The 21058-nt window shown below is 38.1% G+C and overlaps 1 protein-coding gene across 1 annotated transcript in view; it reads right to left on the reverse strand.

Annotated features, from left to right (window-relative positions):
- LOC149837653 (uncharacterized) overlaps positions 1–21058 on the reverse strand; it is a 119234-nt gene that overhangs the window by 66521 nt on the left and 31655 nt on the right. Inside the window, exons 11-12 of the mRNA XM_090006174.1 lie at positions 19616–19974; positions 7744–8074 (exon numbers count right to left, since the gene is read on the reverse strand). Of these exons, the coding sequence (XP_089862300.1) occupies positions 7744–8074; positions 19616–19974 (690 nt within the window). The remainder of the gene's footprint in view (positions 1–7743; positions 8075–19615; positions 19975–21058) is intronic.

Here is a 21058-nt window from a genome sequence, read left to right on the forward strand (position 1 = left end):
ACCTAGGGTTCGGTGCACTTCATCTCTTCCGCAACAGAAAGTACGTGATTTACTTAACATATAACATGTGGTTTATGCATATGGTGCATCGATAATCAAAATGAATCATCAAGGGCTTAGTAGGCCCGAGTTGTGGGTTGTTTTTCCTTATTCATCTCAATGCATCGCAAAAATCATATTTTTTTACTATTTCATTTTATTGCACAGTTCTATATGTTTCCACGGGCTGGAGTCCTGTGATGGCTCTCGCGGAGTGTGTGCGAGCTTTTGCCTTTGTTTTTGCATGCTGAATTGCGAAACTCAAGAACTGACTTTTAAATAAAAAGAAAGTAACTAAGAACAATGTAATATACGTTCTGGGATCTCACATTTGAAGAATGAGAATCTTAGAGGTCCGGTCTTGGGGAGACTGTGAGGATACAAAAAACTTTTTGGGCTTTACTTTTGTCCCCTAAACCCGATATTGAGGTTCCTTCTCCTGGCCATGGTTTTAGGGAGAGTTCGTCACTTGACCTGGGGGTGGTGTGTTTTGACACAGCTGTTGTTTTTTTGTACCAAAAGGTGACACTCGTGGGCGTGAGATGTCCCTTGTATCCCCGACATTAGATGTGGAGGTCTAATGTTCCGAAGATGATTCGGTCGAGGGCTAAGTTTGGAACTCAGTAATAAAATACAAATTGTGTGCTAAGCTACCCTGAGAATCTAACTTGACCTCAGAGATTGTACCCGTTTGGTGTATCCGCGAGCAACAGTAATTAAAAAGAGAAACTTAAAGTTGTATGCATTTAATAGGGCATGCATGTGGAAAAAGGGAAAACTTAAATGAAAGATAACAAAAGGATTCATGCATTGCACATAAATCATGCATTTTCCTGTTATATATTAAATCATGCATATTTTAATTATTTCCTCAATCATTACATGACGGTGAGTGTGTAATGTTTACTTCTTATTGCATGTTGAAGTTTTGTTTTTTGCTACTGCTTAAATGTCGATGCATGCTTAGCACTTATAACTATTGCATGAAAAACTTCTTAAATGTTATATAATGTCAGGTTGCATTTCCCTCAGATTATTGCATGAAAACTTATCTATATTCTTTTTCTCACATGTTTCACTAGAAGTAGTTGTGCTCAGGATTTCGGTTCTGACACCCTACTTTATTGGTTTTTCACAGGGTCAGATGATCAGTGAAGTTGGCAGCTACTGGGAGGGCATGAGAGTCACACTTGATTCTTGACAGCTTCAGTAATGAACAGAGTGACTCTTTTTTTTCTTTTAGTTCTACTGTTCTTTTCAGTTTCTTGTTTCAGTCAGTTGTTACGTTACGCTCTGTTAAGTAGAACACTATCTCTGAAATTGATTCTTGATTTATAAATAAAGAGGTTGTTTAGGTTCTTATGAATGATGATTGTAAGTTCATTTGTGGTGTTTGGCTATCTAGTTGGAATTGGAACTGTGAGGACCCCGGGTGTCTGAGAAGTTTTCTGCACTATTTAAAAAAAAGTTGCATTTTCAAAGGGTATGAGTTGGGGTCGTTACACATTGAGCTTCGTAAAAAACTTGATATGGAGCATTTTTATCAATTTATAAATGGTTTAAGACCGAAATTTAAGTCGACTAAATCGGCTTTTCTTCATTGAGGAAAAGTTTCCTCTATCATTGATACTATAAAGGAACTAACTATGGAGGAAAACATAATTAAAAATAATACTCCAAAACCAGAAGATGATTCCGTTCTAGTTGTGTCTAGGTCGGGTAATCATGTACGCTCTTATAGGCCACCTCATTTCAATAGACAAAATAGTGACTATGACAAGAGAAAAGTTATTTGTCACCATTGTCATAAATCAGGGCCTATAGGCCTCAGTGTCCTAAACTTAAAGAGCTAAGAGAAAAGAGAGTCGCGACTGTTGGATCGGAACCCAAAGATCAAGATGCACTGGTTTCTATGGCTCAATTAATGAAAATTCTTCAACCCCTTATCAAAAGAGCTTCCTTCTTATCTAAAACCTCAACTGGAGTAGTTGTTTCATCCTTTTCCGATATAGGTAACTTTTCTTTGGTTCTTGACTCTGGTGCTTCTTTTTATATAACCCCAAATGATAATAGTTTATCCAAATGTTTTAAAAATAAGTCAAGTGTGTCAAAAGTTTTTTTAGTTGATGGAACCTCTTTTGAAGTAGAAAGAATAGGAAATTTTGAAAAGATCCATAAAACTAAAAAAAAAATATTCTAAAAGTTAGATATATTCCTAAACTAAATTTAAATCTTTTATCTGATTCTCAAATAACTGATTATGGATGTAATGTCTCATTTTATTCTCATGGTCGTTGGGTACATGATCGTCAGTCAAGAAAGCTGATTGGGGAAGCCATAGAGAAGGAGGACTTTGTTACATGGATTCTTTAGAATTGTCTAAGAATGCTTTCTGTTATAATATTTAGAAAATAGATTTGGATTTGTGGCACAAAAGACATGATCATCCTCATATGGCCAAAATCCAACATTTTACTAGTCTTGAAAAATTTTGTAATTCTGAAAATTTTACTTGTAAAGATTGTATTCTTGGCAAAATGAAAAGATTATCATTTCATGATAAAACCTTTGTTTCTTCTAGACCACTTGAATTAGTACATTCGGATGTTTGGGGTCCTGCACGAACTGTTTCAAAAGGTGGATTTGCATATTATGTCATTTTTGTTGATGATTTTTCTAGGCATACTTGGATTTACTTTCTTAAACATAAATCGAAAGTCTTTTCATACTTTTAAACATTTCATAACATGGTTAAAAACAAATTTCAAAGTGATATATCCATTTTTCGCACAGATTTACGGGGAGAATTTATGTCCAATGAATTAAAAAACTATCTTAGTTTACATGGCATTACACATCAAAGGTCTTCTCCATACACACCACAACAAAATGGACTGGCCGAACGTAAACATCGACACATCATGGAAACAACTAAGACTTTATTAATAGTAAATCATGTTCCAAAAGAATTTTGGGCAGAAGTTGTCCTAACTGCTACTTATTTTATTAATCGAATGTCATCTTCCTCTTTGAAAAATATAACTCCAATTGAAAACCTTGTGAATCTTTCTCCGGATTACTTTAGATTGAAAGTGTTTGAATGCAAGTGCTTTGTTTTCACTAACAAAAATGACAAACTCTCTTCCCATGTGATTCCCTATGCTTTTTTAGGATATACCAATAATAAAAAAGGCTATAGGTATTTTGATTTTCAAAATGAACTATATGTATCAAGAAATGTATCTTTCCTTGAAAAAGAATGCTCCTTTGATTTTGAAAAACCTAAGGAAGTCACTGAATATTCTTGCATAATAGATTTGACCTCAAAACCTATTGAATGTGATATTGAATGTGACTTTGGCAATGATCAAAGTACTATTGATCTCGAACACAATGATGGCAATGAAGAGCAAATCTATAGGGATGTTAGTTTACAATATTCTAGACGAAGAGAGTCAAATATTCCATATGCACTAGAAAAATATTTTGAAGTATCCACCCGATGGTCATATCGAGTTTCGAAGCCTCCTCAAAAATTTGTGTCATACGAATCCTTTTCACCCACATATAGGGCAGCTATTGCATTAATACACTCATATGAGGAACCATCATCATACTCTCAAGCCAAAAATTATGTAGAATTGGTAGAAGCCATGAAAATTGAGTTGGATGCACTTGAAAAGGCTTCTACTTGGACTATTCAAGATCTTCCTCTAGGTAAGAAACCTAGAGGCTGTCGAAGGGTTTACAAAGTTAAAACCAAGAGTAATGGAACTCTTGAAAGATATAAAGCCCGACTAGTGGCCAAAGGCTATGCCCAAGAATATGATATCGATTATGAAAAAACTTTTGCCCCAGTTGCTCGTATGACCACTGTCAGAACCTTAATTGCCTTTGCTTCCATTAGAAAATGACTCATATTTCAAATGGTGTCAAAGATGCATTTCTAAATAGAAACCTAGTAAAAGAAGTGTACATGGAAGCTCCACCTGATATTAGTATTCTCAAGGTTAAACCTCTTCGTTTAAAAAAAGCTCTTTATTGTCTTAAACAAACACAAAAAGCTTGGTGTGATAGGTTTAGTCAGGTTATACTGAATATTGGTTTTCAATCCTGTTTAACTGACATTGCTTTGTTTATTAAGAGTTCTGATGCAGGGGTTATAGTGCTTCTTTTCTATGTGGATGATATAATCATCACTGAAGGCGATAAACAGAAAGTTGAAAACATCAAAAAACTTCTTAAATCTCATTTTGAAATGATTGATTTAGGTTTATTAAGATATTTTTTAGGAATTGAAGTTGCTTATTCTCCTCGTGGGTATTTAATGTCTTAATCTAAATTTGCTTTTGATATTGTTTACAGGTCTGAAATTACAGATGGTAAGAAAGTAGATACTTCAGAAGTTGTCAACGTTAAGATCAGAATTGATGATGAAGAACCTCTTGAAGCTCTTACTCCTTAAAGACAGCTAATGGGAGCACTTTTCTATCTTTCCATTACCAGACCAAACATAGCACACACTGTACACACAACCAACCAGTTCCAACATGCTCCCACTATTGTCCACATGGGAGCCATTCTGCGTATTATTAGATATATTAAGTCATCTCTTTCACGAGGACTTTTTTTGTCTTCTACCTCCTCACTAGATCTAATCGCATATACTAATGCTGATTGGGGAGGTGATCCCAATAATAGACACTTAACAACTGGTTTTTGTGTTATTCTAGGTAAATCGTTAATCTTGTAGAGATACAAAAAGCAGCAGAAGGTCTTTCTCTCATCCACAAAAGTTGAATACTAAACCATGACAACCACGACCATGAAAGTAGTTTGGCTCAGACGTCTGCTTGCCGACATGGGAGTTGAAGCAACGCAAGCTTCACGTATGTGTTGTGACAACAAGAGTGCGATCTACATTGCAAGCAACCGGACATTTCATAAGCGCACCAAACATATTGAGATGGACTGTTACTATGCCAGAGAGGAATATTTACATGGAACCATTGATATGCCCTATGTTACATTAGAATATCAATTAGTAAACTTCTTCACCAAGCCTCTCGGCACTCCAAATTTTACTTCCTCTTAGACAAACTTTTGCTCATTGTATCGTAAGTTTGAGGGAGAGTGTTAAAATATAACATGTATGTAACATATATATAATAATAATATAATATATTATTATTATATATAATATTTTCTTTTATTGTTTTCTTTTTCTTTATTTCTTTTTTTTCGTATCTAGTTCATTTTAAACTAGATTAATAAACTAGTCAAGTTCCTAGTTGGAACTTGACCTAGTTATAGTTGTTGGACACTACTCCAATGCCTATAATTAGAGCCGTTGGACTCTGTTGGACTAGGGTCCAACGACTCTATGTCTCCCTCTTCTCTTCCATTCTTTATAAATAGGGGTGATCCCCTTCAACAAAAGTACTCAATGCTTCTTAAGCATTTTATTATTAATAAAGATTTATTATTTCATTATTGTGTTCTTCCTTTTATACCCTTTTATGGGTTTGCTTGAAATGTCTTTATAGACACTCTTTTGGTGGATTCAAGTGTGTTCGTAGAAGACCACCATTTCAATACACCTATCTTTAACTTCGGGAATTGTTGTGCGCATTTTTTAGTATTTGCGGCTTTTAATGAAAAGTGAAACTAAAATTGTGTGCATTTAATAGGGACATGCATACAAAAGAAAACTCTGATAATAACTTAATAAGTTAGTTATGCATGTGCATTGATTTCATGCATATTTACTATTTTGCATTAATTCATGCAAATGTTACTTGTTTTATTCTATGTTATTTATTGTTAATGTATGATATGTGATTTTAAATGCATGAATAGTAAATGAATTATGTAATTGTAGTAGTTATAATACCCTAAAAATGTTACATGAATTTGATTTATGCTTTTTTTGCCTATTTGAATTGTTAGAGAAATTCGTAAGTAGGATCTTTTATTCTGACCATGTGCACTTTATGCTTTTCATAACCGCTGAAGCCCAATGATGAGACTGACTGCCACAGGGAGCCTACGAGACCTGCGTGACTACTTTCTGACATCTTGTTTGGGACAATGTGACTATTTTTTTTTATTGATATTTATTTTATTATGTTCTTAAACTTGAATTATTAACAAATAAAGTTATTTTAGCTTGGTTGATGGTTAGTGTAAGATTCCTTATGGTTTGCATCATGGTTGTCAATCGAGAAAGCGGGAGCGGAAAGCGATACGGGAAGTGGAAGCGAGAAGCGAGGCACTTTCAAAATTTTAGGAAGCGGGAAGCGTGGGACGACTTAGGAGTGAATCAGGAAGCGTCTCGGAATGACCTAGGAAGCAAACCAAAAGCGACCTAGGAAGCGAGGGGGAAGCGAAAAAAGAAAAAAAAATGAAAAAAAATAAAAAATAGAGGAAGCGAGGGGGAGGGAAACCCGCTTCCCATAAAAGGGAAGCGCGCTTCCGAAATGTGCTTCGGGGAAGCGGGCTTCCCCAGTTACCTAGGCGTTTCCGGCAACTCTCGTTTGCATTGTGTTATGTCGGTAAGGCCCCAGATCTTTGGATATGATTTCCACAATTGTTTAAAAAAGAAATTACTTTTCAACGAAGATGAGTTGGGGTCGTTACCGATGAACTTTGAAGCACAATGACCAGATTAATTGTTATGTCATAACATCACTGTTGGATGTCATAATCATGCCAACTACGGTTATCAGGCAAGGACAGAAATTTTATAGGCAGCTGAGATTGCATCAGCCAATCATAGTCTATGTCATAACTAGTATGTAAGGTGATACTGAATAGGAGTCAAAATGGAGTAACTGTGTGACATACATCAGAGTTTGACCTTGCCAGCAGCAGGAATGCATTGTAATGGTGGTTTCACAATTTTTAATATTGACTTCAATGAATTTATTATTGATTGACCATTCATACATAGGGATTCTCCAATTCTTGCTGCCAAACAATAAGACGACCTTATGGTCCCTTTTTTTCTTTGGGCTTGCAGTACAAACATGATGCATGGTATCAATATCAATGCCCAACCAGTCTTAGCTTTTAGATAGAAGAGAGAACTAGAATAAAACTAATTTCTTTTTAAATAAGTTCTCTGAGAGCAGGACCAGCATCTTCTTCTTAGTTCATTGCTACAAGTGCACAGGCACCAAATGCTATCCATGGAAATAAAAAATTAAAAAAGGAAGCCCTATTGTGCTTCCCTTCTGCTGAACAAAGTGCATATGGTAAGACTGCCATGTTTTTTCAGTTCACTTCCACAACACATTTGGTACCAACATAGAAACGGGAAGGTTGGGATAACATAACTGCATCCCTCCAAAAAAATACTAATCAATTGCAAAATACTAAAATTACTTTTATATATTTATCTTTTGCCAATCCCTGTAAATACAGAGCCTCCATAAGGCAATTTGCATCTTTTATTCTTCTTCTTCTTCCTCCTCAACACTTCTTGTCCAGAATAAGCAAAATAGTAGAAGAGGATGATATTGCAACATAAGCTCAGTAACAAGAATACATTCAGACACTTGATTCAAATATGGGTAATATTAGGAACTGAAAGCAGCATTGAAAAATATAAAGGATAAGCATATTCAACTTAAAATAGATAGAAGAGGAAGAAAAGGAAAGGAAAAACAAATGAGGCATAAGACTTTAAAAAATCACTCATACCGGTTCACTGCGCCCATCTATGGATCTCGTTAGGACATTTGAAGTACCATCATCCAGCAAGATACGTACTTGAACAGTGGCAGCTGAAGCTGCACTGGCAGCAGCAGCAGCAGCTTGAGCTGCAACTGCAGCAGCTTCTTTTGCTTTTCTAGATGAACCTGCTTTAGGAACAAGTGGAATTCTAGGAACTATTGTGGACTCCAGCAAAGCATATCTATCACGGCATGTATCCCAGGCAAAAAGCCTTCCCGTGCCAGAGTGAACAATAGACCAATCACTGACCTTGTACACAGAAAAATATGGAACATCAGGCCACACAATCGAGACATACCTGCAAGCAAATAAAAGAAAATGAGGATATGAACCATTTTATCTGGCAATAGAAAATCTTGGATAATGGATACATTTAAAAAATAAAAGTCAAAATAATCTGATGGATAGTGGAAGACAAAACATGATTACACACAGACTTATAATACAGTGTAAAACAATCAACTTGAATACCTAAATCCATAACATAAGTTATTTTTGTCCTCCGAAAAAAAGAAAAACTCAAGATTTTAACGCTATGCTCAACTTCTCTCATATTCAACTAAGCTTAATGAGTTATACTTGCAGGTTACAGGTTTGACCAGTAGGACTAGGGGTGGCAATCGGGTCGGGTTGGCAGGTTGGCAGGTTGGCGGGTTAGCATACCTCAACACGAACACGACCCGTTTATTAAACGGGTCGGATGTGGCAAACACGAACACGACCCATTTATTAAACGGGTAACACGACACGACACAATTAACCCGTTTAATAAACGAGTCAGGTCGACACGACCCGATTACACCTCCATATGTATTCTGTTCTATCTTCTTTCAAGAAATGGTGTCTGTTAAAATGCTTTGGTAATGATGAAACATTGTACGTTCTTTCCGTCACTGCAAAAGTTAGTAGCATTCAGATACAACAACAACTACGCCTTCATCCCAAAACAATTGGGGTCGGCGATATGAACCAAAAAAAAAAATCATTCTGGGTCTTCCACATGAATCCTTCTCCTCCAATCATTTCTATCCAATGTCATGTCCTCGGTGAGGTTCAAAGCATTCATATCCTTTCCTATCATCTTCATCCAAGTCTTCTTAGGCCTACCCCGACCTCTTTTAACTAATATATTTTCCCATTTCTCCATCCTTCTAACTGGAGCATCATTAGGCCTTCGCCGAATATGTCCAAACCACCGTAAACGATTCTCTCTCATCTTATTTTCAATGGATGCAATGCCTACCTTCTTACGTATCTCCTCGTTTTGAATCTTATCTTTTATTGTATTTCCACACATCCATCTAAGCATACGCATCTCAGCTACACTCATTTTTTAAATATGATGTCTCTTGGCAGCCCAACATTCCGTACCATATAGTAAAGCGGGCTTAATTGTCGTCCTATAAAACTTCCCTTCAACCGCAATGGCATTCTACGATCGCACAACACACCAGTTGCACTTTTCCATAACATTCAGATAAAAAAATAAAATAAATAGTGACCAAGATAGGTTGATGATGCAAGAGATGGTCACCATAAATGATCAGAGCCGCCTGAGTTTATTATTTCTGCCAGAGACTGAAGGACAAGAAAGAATCAGAGATTCAGGCAATGATGGCATTGCACCCAACCTCAATGACAATAAAAACCTCGTGCTTCAGTCTTTTGCCTCTAACTTTCCAATCTATAAAGCCTATGTCTTCCTTGCATCAAACAATGGTATTACTGTCACCAACAAAATTTAAATCCCAAACTATTCATCATCCATCCCCTGTCAAACGTTCTTTCAGTCAAAAGATGTTGATCCTAGGCGCCAAACTCAGAAGTCCGAACCTTCAAGACTGACTAAATTACATAAGTACCCTTAATGCAGAGAAAAAAAAAGAAAATGTGAAAACCCATTCAATGCACAAAATATCATAAGTTATTATGTCATTAAAAGTTGAGAGCCAAGAACTTATCCATTAAATAGACAAGACCAGATGGTGAGTTGCTTTGCTGCACCTTTAGAAGCAAAAACATTCTTTTCGGAAACCGCATCTGGGTTATCTTCCTTGCAACGTATATATAAACGGGTTGTGGGTTGACGGGTTCGGGTAAACGGGTTGACCCACCCGCCTAACCCGTTTATTAAACGGGTCACCTGGGTTGGCGGGTTGGCATACCCCTAACACTATAATAACCACAATTTTTCCATTTAAAATTTTAATGTCTTATGCATGATATGAGCGGATTTGGGCACGGATCCAAGTTTCGGATCCAGAACCCATACCTAAGTGATACCTTTTATACGTATAAACCTATTAAATATTAAAATACGTAAATAAGAAAATAATAAATATATATATATATCATTGGGTAGGGTTTTGGATCCAACTATGGATCCACTTTCCTAAACAAGACCCGGATCCAACACGTTGTTGGATCCCGAGTGCGGGTCGCGGTTCGGACCCAGACCCGGCCCACACCGTATAAAACTTTAATAAAGGGAGGGATTTACAAAGGGGGGGGGGGGGGGGGGGGGGGGGCAACCAGATATGGGTTGCCCGATAAGCATGAGAAAGGGGAAAAACCCCTCCCCCGATATATCGAGTGTTAGGGTTCAGTGGAACCCTAACACGTCAAGAGGTGGGGAGGTGGGGGAGCACACCGCAGCCGCCGGTAAGGTAGGGTTTCCTTCCTTTTCGGGTGGCCACCCTCCTACAAAAGGGGACCCCCGAACCCCTCTTTCTCCCTCTCTTGCTATCCCACTCACTCTCTCACTCCTCTACCTCCCTAACCTTCGAATCGCCCTCCGATCTCCGGCCTGCAGCTCGAAACCTTGCCGGGAGAAGCCGACCGACCTCCTCTCGTGGCTGTCGCAACACCTTCGCCGGAAAATGGTGGGAGTTCAGTACTTTTATTGTTCGGTGTTGAGTGCATCCGGGTATGTGGGTCGGTCAAGAAAGAAACCTTGTTATCGCATAAATTGGGGTTTTCATTTGGGGGGTTTCCGATGACTGCGTGCAATCATTTCAGATTTGGTGGTTTTTCAATCTTAGCATGGAATAAACTCGGATTTTTGAGTTTTCTAGCTCAATCTTATGTTAAAGAAAGTCTGATTTCTGGATGTATATAAACTTATAATCGTGGAGTTCGTTTCTTTTCATGTTGGTCATTAGATTTTGTTTCCATCCTTTTTTCATGTGCCGATTTTTTATTTAAAAAAATAAATAAAATAAAATTAAGGGTAATCCGCTATATTTATAACAATTATAAAAATCTGAAATTTTGGGTCTTAATATCTCCAACAGCCATCTTATCGCTAATCATAAAAACGAAATTCATGTTGGATGTTGATTTGCCGGTAGGAACAACGAGTTTTGTTTGAATTAGTGTAATTTTATTTACTTTCTTGACTGTAGTAGCACCTTATGGTCGACAAGTAACATATTGATTATATTATGGTGTGTTAATGCAAAAACTGAAATTTTGTTTGGCTACTTTCATGAAATTATAATTTTCTTCCATTTACGCAATGGCTATATTCTGCCCAGTTGTACAGGGAAACACATAGCTAGAATGTTTCTTTAGGTCGGGTTGTTGAAATGAGGTTTCACTGTAACCTACTTAAGATTCATACTTTTAATGAGATCTCTAGACTGAATAGTTATGCACAGATTCATAGACTTGCACAATCAAGCTAGGAAATGAGTATATCAGCAAACGTATGCATAGTAATTTAAATTGATGTTTAGTCACATATTAAACTGCATAGTAACTTGTAAATGTAAATTGATGTTTAGTTACATATTAAGATGCATAGTAACTAGTAATTTAAATTGATGTTTAGTTGCATATTAAGCTGCATAGTAACTAGTAATTTAAATTGATGTTTAGTTGCATATTAAACAGCATAGTAACTTGTAAATTTAAATTGATGTTTAGTTGCATATTAAACTGCGTAGTAACTTGTAAATTTACATTGATATTTAGTTACATATTAAGTTGCATAGTAACTAGTAATTTAAATTGATGTTTAGTTGCATATTAAACTGCATAGTAACTTGTAAATTTAAATTGATGTTTAGTTGCATATTAAGTTGCATAGTAACTGGTAAATTTAAATTGAGGAGTAGTTGCATATTAAGCTGCATGCAAATTTGGTGTTCACTGCATAGTAACTTGTAGGATAAATTGATATTTAGTGGCTGCATAATTTATGATGTTCAATTTCATATTCCTTAAAATGTCCCAATGTTCATTATGTGTACATCATCTAGAAGGTTCGAATGGCCATTTAGAGGCTTATTCTCCAATGTTCCTATGCATGTGAAACTGTATATTTTTTTGAGGTACTATTGTCAGACCCTACATAATTGCTGAAAGTATCAAATGCCAAACAAGCTGCATATCTTGTGGAATGTTCAAATGAGAAGAAATGTATATAGTAGTGTTACCAAATCTCAAGACACCAACAGTGTCTTTGCTTGTTGGCAGAGCTTTTAAATACATGCCACCCTTTTTATACATGAAGGTGTGGCGGCAATTTACTATTAAAGAATAAATCAATAATAATAATAATGATTCGACAACCGAATCTATGGGTCGGTTTGTTGTGGACATATGAATGTCCAGCCAGTGTATTGAGGGTCTTGCATAGGCCATCGAAGTTATGATGTGAATCCACATGAAAATGAGAATATAATATTGTTGCTTGACTGGGTTAAAGGCACCGGAGCACTTTGGGTGGGTTATGCAATCAATATGACAAAGGATTGAGACTGTTCTATACCCTTGGTAAATTGACTAAGGTTGGGAATTCTATTGCTGTGGTAGTAGAAGGAAGTTGGGGAAATGCCATGTACTTCGGGAAATAAATTAAATGAAAAGATTAACCCACTCAGTTTCGGGCTTACCTTGGAGAGGGTAGGTGGTACAAAACTCTGGGGACATGTTTACTGTTTCGACCTAAAGTGACTCGTTGGTCCTCAGTCCTCGGAGTTGGGGGACCCAGACTACCAATATGTCCTAGGTGGTAGCTCTTTGTTCTTCTGCAGAAGTTAAGGATGCATCATGTTTTGGTTTTGGCCTTTGGGAGTTTCTCTCGGTCACTGGCCGCTCCCTTGGGATGTCAGTCTCAGTTAGAATGTTCTGGTTAATAAAATACCCTTGAATAATATACCCCTGAACGTTTTCTTCTGAGATGGTTGCCTTGGCCCGTGTGTACCCGCGGGATGAGAAAAGATAAACATCAATTAGAAAATGTTAGGTATCACAATGAGTGGAGTTACTAGGGAGACAGGTTCATATTCTTCCAGCATGTTCTGAGCTTGTGATGAAATGACGTCCTGCACTGTGTAGATGTGAGATAATCAAATTCGTATTGGGACTGCTACATGAATGTTATGCATTACTGTTATTGTTGTTGTAAAACATGCTTTAATTGCTTAATGCCTTGTTTAATTGTTGTCGTTGCATAAAATGTTATAATTGCTTAATTATAACTGCTGTATAATCTGTTTATGTGCTTAGATATATGTCTGTTACTGCTGATACATAGTCTTCTTTGTGCGATCCTTAATAGGTTGAAAATTTACACATGACAACCACATCACATACTAGATTCATGACATACCTGCATTAAGAGTACAGTCTTTCCTACTTAGACGTGGTAGTCTAATTCCTATAATTTTTATCATTTTCAGGCATACAGTAGTTCTATGAGCGACGCGGGATGAGGCGCTGACCAAGACTTGATCTACTTGTTCCCTGGCGGTCCTACTTTCTTTCATATTGGAATTTTTATTTTGAGACTCATAATGTGAAAACTCTGATGTTGGATTCTATTATTATTGAAATAAAAATAAATGGTGTGGTTTGCTTTTATCTCCCTGTATCGTTCTAAAATGCTTAACCCTGGAATTATTAGTTGATTCCACTATGAAAAAGAAAAAAAATCCTTAAAAAATCTGGGTTAAAATTTCGAGGCGTTACAGCTATGGTATCAGAGCCTGGGAACAATAAATCAAAGATCACGGTCATGCCACATCCTGAGATCGCTATGTGAGTATAATTTTTTTTTTGTCATGATAATTACATTGTTTCTCCTATATAAGTATAAATATATACATGTAATGATTTTTTTTTGAAACACTACAATTCAAAGATAGTAAAACTGTGTGTATTGAAATGATTAATAGATGTATCGTCGATCCCAAGCTAGTTCGAGCACAACCAATGAATGGCAGGAGCAAAGGGGTTTCGTGATGGAAACTCTCGGTAATCTGGCTCAGGCAATGGACACACAAACGCGCAACCAGACAGAGCTAGCTGCGGCCATAGGCAGGAGTCAAAATACCAACACGATCACATATGAGAAATTCCTGAAATTAAACCCGCCAATGTTTTCAGGAAAGACTGACCCAGAGGTAGCCGAGAACTGGATTGCAGAAACAGAGCGAGCATTTCGGGTTTTGCCTATTCCCGAGAATAAACAAACGGACTTTGGTACCTATCGCTTGACGGAAGATGCTCAAAAGTGGTGGGACACAACCCAACCATCCACTTTGTCGGGATGGATACTATTCCATGGGAAGATTTCAAGCGGACATTTTTAGAGACATATTTCCCCCAGTACGCTCGTGATCAGAAGCATTAGGAGTTTTTGGAGCTTACTCAAGGAAATATGAATTTGGTAGAATACACTACCAAATTTCGGACCTTGGAGCGTTATTGCCCAAATTTGTTCTCGAATGATAAAGCCAGAGCAACTAGGTATGTTTGCGGACTCAAGGACGGATTACGACCACGAGTGATGATTAATCTGTCGTCCACCCTCGCACAAGCCATTGAAGTGGCTACTATGCTGAACGAAGAATGGGAGCGATCAAAAAAGAGTCAAAAGGACACACCGGGGAAGCGGGGAGCCGGTCCGCAGCAGCACTACAGTGGCAAGAAGTACCAACCACCTTACAAGAAGCAGAGGTACAATGGTGGGAATCGTCCTCCGCAGCAACAAGGACAAAATCGGGTGTGCCAGAAGTGCAACCGGTTCCACTACGGACAACCTTGCCCCAGAGACACCGGTGCATGTCTCTACTGTGGAAAGATGGGTCACTATGTCCGTCAGTGCCACAAGAAGATGGCGGATATGCAGAAACGGAATGCCGGAGCAGGGCAGCAGCATCAACCATCTCAGCAGCAGCAAACACCACAGCAAAATGCACATAAGAGGGTGCTTGGACGCGTAGGAGTTGGAGAAAGGAAATCTGGTACAAGGTACGATATTTGTCAATGGCTGTGCTGCACTTGTTCTATTTGACTGTGGTGCTACACATTTGTTCATATCTATAGAGTTTGTGAAATTACTAGGTGCACATACTGAATCTCTGAAACATGAATTATATATGTACAATCTGATAGGATATAATTCGATATGTGTAAACTACATCCCTGATGTCATAATTGTACTGGAAGGACATAACTTACCTGCTGACCTAATCTTGCTCGATATTACTGAATATGATGTCATATTGGGGATGGATTGGTTATATGAACATTATGTCAATGTTCTCTGTCGCCAAGGGAAAGTGGTTTTGTTCCGACCAGGATTGCCAAAGGTTGAGTTTCGGCTCTCCAGACCTACGGTGAAGGGCCGAATTGTATCGGTATTAAAGGTTTAGAAGTATATGAGGCAAGGGTGCCGAGCATTCCTAGTAAATGTATTCTCCTGCGAGTCGAAGGTCACACCATTAGGAGAACTTGAAGTGGTTCGTGAATTCCCAGAGGTGTTTCCGGATGAGTTGCCTGGACTACCTCCACAGCGTGAGGTGGATTTTCATATCGAGTTGGTGCCTGGGACGACACCGATCTCGAAAGCGCCTTATCGTATGGCCCAGCGGAATTGGAGGAACTAAAGAAACAACTCCAGGAGTTGATGGAGCAAGGCTTCATTAGACCTAGTGTGTCACCATGGGGAGCATCAGTTCTTTTTGTGAAGAAGAAAGATGGTTCTATGAGGCTGTGTATAGACTATGGGATGTTGAATCAAGCGACCGTCAAAAATAAGTATCCCCTACCTCGCATTGAAGACTTGTTCGATCAATTGCAAAAGGCTAAGGTGTTTTCAAAAATCGATCTTAGATCTGGGTATCACCAACTTCGGATCAAGGATGATGATATTCCCAAAACAGCCTTCAGAACAAGGTACGGTCACTACGAGTTCGTAGTTATGCCATTCGGACTGACAAATGCTCCCGCAGCATTCATGGATTTGATGAATCGAGTATTCAGAGCGTACTTGGATACTTTTGTGATTGTCTTTATTGACGATATACTTATATACTCAGAAAGCATAGAGCAACATCGAGAACATTTGAGGATTGTATTGGGGACTCTCAAGGAACACCAGTTGTTCGCCAAATTCTCCAAGTGTGAATTCTGGCTCGAGAAGGTCATGTTCTTGGGCCATGTCATATCGCGAGACGGAGTAGCCGTGGACCCGGCTAAGGTTGAAATTGTATTAAATTGGGGTCAATCGAAGAACATCGGTGATATCAGGAGTTTTCTAGGATTAGCAGGCTATTATAGAAGATTCATTCAGGATTTTTCACGGATTGTCATGCCCATGTCCAAGCTTCTGAGGAAAGGAGTTAAGTTTGAATGGACGGATAAATGCGAGGAGAGTTTCCAAATCTTAAAGAAGAAGCTTACCACCGCACCAGTGTTGGCTTTACCTTCAGGTCATGGCGGTTTTGTAGTCTACTCAGACGCATCAGGTACTGGGTTGGGGTGTGTTTTAATGCAAAATGGTAAAGTGATAGCTTATGCCTCTCGCCAATTAAAGATTCATGAACGAAACTATCCAACTCATGATCTCGAATTGGCAGCCGTAGTGTTCGCTTTGAAGATATGGCGACATTACCTGTATAGGGAACAATTCGAGGTATTTACTGATCACAAAAGTCTCAAGTACCTGTTTTCCCAGAAAGAGTTGAATATTGTGACAACGACGATGGTTGGAGTTTATAAAGGGTTACGATTTTACCATTTCCTATCACCCAGGAAAGGCAAATGTGGTAGCTGACTCTCTCAGTCGCAAAGTTGGTTGCAGTTTGTCTAGTCTATTGACAAAAGGGTGGAGTTTGGTGGAAGAATTCATTGATTGGAAACCGTTCGCAGATGTCTTGGGAAGTATCAAGTTATCTAAATTGTATGCTCATTCGGAGATCCTTACAAAGATTATTGAAGGTCAGAAAGAGGATCCCCAGTATGAGAAACTGAAGTCACTAGCCCAACAAGAAAATTCACACTTCTCACTCAAAGAAGATGGCAGTATATGGATGCAAAAGCGACTTTGGGTCCCTAGTGATCCCAAGTTGAAAGAAGAACTATTGGGTGAAGCACATAGGTCCAAGTACACCATACACCCAGGGGGCACAAAAATGTTTAAAGATTTACAACGAGGGTATTGGTGGAATGGAATGAAGCGTGAGGTCGCAAGTTTTGTCTCGAAGTGTTTGACTTGTCAACAAGTCAAGGTGGAACATCAGAAGCCTGGCGAAATGATACAACAAATGGAGATTCCACAGTGGAAATGGGAAGAAATCACCATGGACTTCGTTGTGGGTTTGCCCAAAACACAGAAACAACATGACGCTATATGGGTAATAGTGGATCGACTGACCAAATCGGCTCACTTCCTACCCATACGAATAAATCAATCTCTCGAGAGCTTAGCATACTTATACATCAGAGAGGTTGTTCGACTGCATGGAGTACCAGTCTCTATTATATCAGATCGAGATCCTCGTTTTACTTCTCGGTTTTGGAGTCAGTTGCAACAGGCCTTGGGTACAAAACTGAAGCTGAGTACCGCTTTTCATCCCCAGACTGACGGACAATCAGAGAGGACTATCCAGACGCTAGAAGATATGCTGCGAGCATGTATGCTGGATTGGAAAGGTGAGTGGGACAAGCATGTTATTTTATTCGAATATGCTTACAATAATAGTTACCATGCGAGTATCGGCATGGCTCCTTTCGAAGCTCTGTACGGAAGACCATGTAGATCACCTGTGTATTGGGATGAAATTGGTGAACGGTCGGTAGAATCACCAATCGTGTTACAACATTATACCCAACAGATCAAGATGATAAGAAATAGACTGCTTACAGCCTAAAGTCGACAAAAGAGTTATGCAGATCAGAGGCGCAGGGAACTCACTTTTGATGTGGGGGATCGGGTCTTTGTGAAAGTATCATCCACCAAAAGTGTGTTTCGTTTTGGTAAGAAAGGAAAATTGAGCCCTAGATATGTCGAACCTTTTGAGATTTTGGAACGAATTGGAGAAACGGCCTATCGTATAGTCCTACATCCCCAGTATGCGCAGATCCATAACGTATTCCATGTATCTATGTTAAGAAAATATCTTCAAGATCCGTCGCATGTCATCCAGTATGAGGATGTAGATATAACAGAAGACCTAACAATGGAAGAAAAAACAGGGGAAATATTGGAACGAAGCGAGCGAGTCTTGAGATCAAAGACCATTCCTCTCGTCAAGGTGAGATGGCAACACCATGGCATTGATGAAAGCACGTGGGAACTAGAGGCTAATATGTGGGAGAAGTACCCTAATCTTTTCGAGTAAGCACCTACAGGTAAATTTCGAGGACGAAATTCTTTTTAGGGGGAAAGGATGTCATAACCACAAATTTTTCATTTAAAATTTTAATGTTTTATGCGTGATATGGGCGGATTTGGGCACAGATCCAAGTTTCAGATCCAGAACCCATACCTAAGTGATACCTTTTATACGTATAAACCTATTAAATATTAAAATACGTAAATAAGAAAATAATAAAATATATATATATATATATCATTGGGTAGGGTTTTGGATCCAACTATGGATCCACTTTCCTAAACAAGTGGTTACACTCATGATTTTTTGGTCATTTCACCATTTTGTTAGCTCAGGTAGGCATGGATTTATACTTTTCCTTTTGCTCTTCCAAAACTGCAAGTGATGCCACCAAAGATGCATATCCCCACACGCACACACAGCTGAGTAGCCAGAAAGAGAACCTTCTTCAGATATAAGAGCTCGTTCCATTACAAGGATTGGCCTATTCCAGAATCCTGTCCAGGAAACTGTTTTTGACATAAAACTTTGAAAGCTGAACTTCAACATTGGGCCTTGGTCATTAAACTTTTGCTGCACAAGCTCAATTAAAGTTACAGATACATGAAAAATTTGTAACACTTTCCTTGTAATAAGTCCTACCCTATCAATATTCATGTCAGGCATAACTGTCTATATCTTATCTGTGTTATATTACTGTCAAAATCCGTCTATGCTTAATCTGTATTATATTACTGTCAAGGCAGCAATTTGCAACACCAATCCCCTTCTATGGAAAATGGAGATGGTTGTGATACTTGTGAAAATAAGATAATGATTACCAAATCAATGTAATAGATAATACTGCTTCAGACACAAACTGTGTATGCCACAACAAATGATCGCAGAATTCTAGGCATGTGATTCAGAAAAGTAACAGATGTTGGACAAGCCAAGCTACCAAATTTCTAGACATTATCTCCACATAATGCATGCATGTCTGCACACACACACATGTATGTTATATTCATCGTAAAGGAAGAATGCAAGAAAATCCTTCCAAGAGAATATTTGCTTGATTACAAGAGCTTAACATCGTAAGGACCTCTCCAACAAAAAAGTAAAATAAAATAAAACAAAACAAAACAATAAAAGAAAAACAAGTTGCAGTTGACATTGCAATATTTATAGAAGGTAAAATGATGATTTTAACCAATTACGATATTTCTTACTTTCCAGAACTGCTCGTAGAAATAACTGAATAAGTATCATGTGGCACGGGTGTACTGATATGCTTCTTTGTTTGCTTAACAGGAATTGGCTCCAATGTATCCATCCTTGACCTTCTGGTCTCAGAAATAGAGCTAGTACTTCCTAGAGTTGGATTGGATGGATTTGCTAGCTGAAAGTTGAGCAACTTAAGTTCCTTTTCAACAACATATACAACAGAATGTTCCCTCCCACCTGGTGGTGTTGGTAAGGGAGCTGCAGCTGGAAGAGATCTTGCATCAAACTCACTGAGGATGACACCAATATTTGTACCAGTAGCAACAAGATGTGGTTGCAAAGGATGTGCAACCATGCAGTACACCTGCATCAAATACAAAAGGTGGAGTTACAGAAACTCTACCAGACAAATGAAAAATGACAGCATCAGTTGCATATGCAAAATTGGAGTACAATCACTGAAATTAAAAGAAAACTCTGAAAAGAAAAATGAAAAAAAAGGCTCTAAGTTTTTGCAAGACTAGAATCATCCATGGACCATCAGCCTAAATCTAAAGAAACAGCAATATTTTTTGAAAATACTTATGAACACAAGCAGCCAACCAAAATCTCCTGTGTAATGCATCATCATTGACATTTTTTTCCTCCATAGGTAACTCAGAATATCCAATACGATAGATGGCAGTAAAATGCCTAATCATGTTGAGAAATATCAAGAAGTTATCTGAAAATGCAAACGATGCACATGAAAGTAATTTCTATAGGATAGTGCATATAGTCCATATGATATTAAACATTGTGAAATTTACATAAGCAGCAAAACTGCCAATATTTAATCCACGGGAACAAATGTAACAGAAAATACAGAACAGAAAGGACGACAGTTAAGCCCATGGCTTCAGTTAATTCTGTAAGCCAGTGCTTTATGACCAACAAATGCAGCAAAATTAAATGTACAGGAAACTAAAAATGGTAGAACTAGACACTGGTTCAGGCAAGGCTTGAGACAGCTCAACCATGCTTTTGTCAGGCTCGACCGCAGGTCTTATAAAGTTTGGGCACAGAACCTGGGCCCATGTAGTTAGTGTAATCAAGTGAGCGGAAGAATAACAAAAAAAACCTCTAAGGTATTACAATAACAAGAAACAACAAACACAATCACAAGTCCATAAAATGGACAATACAAACACAATTAATGGCAAATACATAAGCACACAAGGTGCATATAATAGCCACTAAGGGCAATCAGAAAAAGAATAAAAAATAGTGTTTGTATTAAGTCAAAATGCTTAGGAAAAGCATTAGTTACAAGAGGAGACTTTAACCCCTTTTTATAGAACACATGAGGGCCAATATAGTCGTTGGGATGCTCCCAACAGCTATAAATATAGACGTTGGGGAGATCCCAACTATATTGGTCTAAGACCAATATGCCCTTACACAAAATG

The sequence above is a fragment of the Nuphar pumila genome, chromosome 5, assembly GCF_984573655.1.
Source record: "Nuphar pumila chromosome 5, dmNupPumi1.hap1.1, whole genome shotgun sequence".
Taxonomy (NCBI): Eukaryota; Viridiplantae; Streptophyta; class Magnoliopsida; order Nymphaeales; family Nymphaeaceae; genus Nuphar; species Nuphar pumila.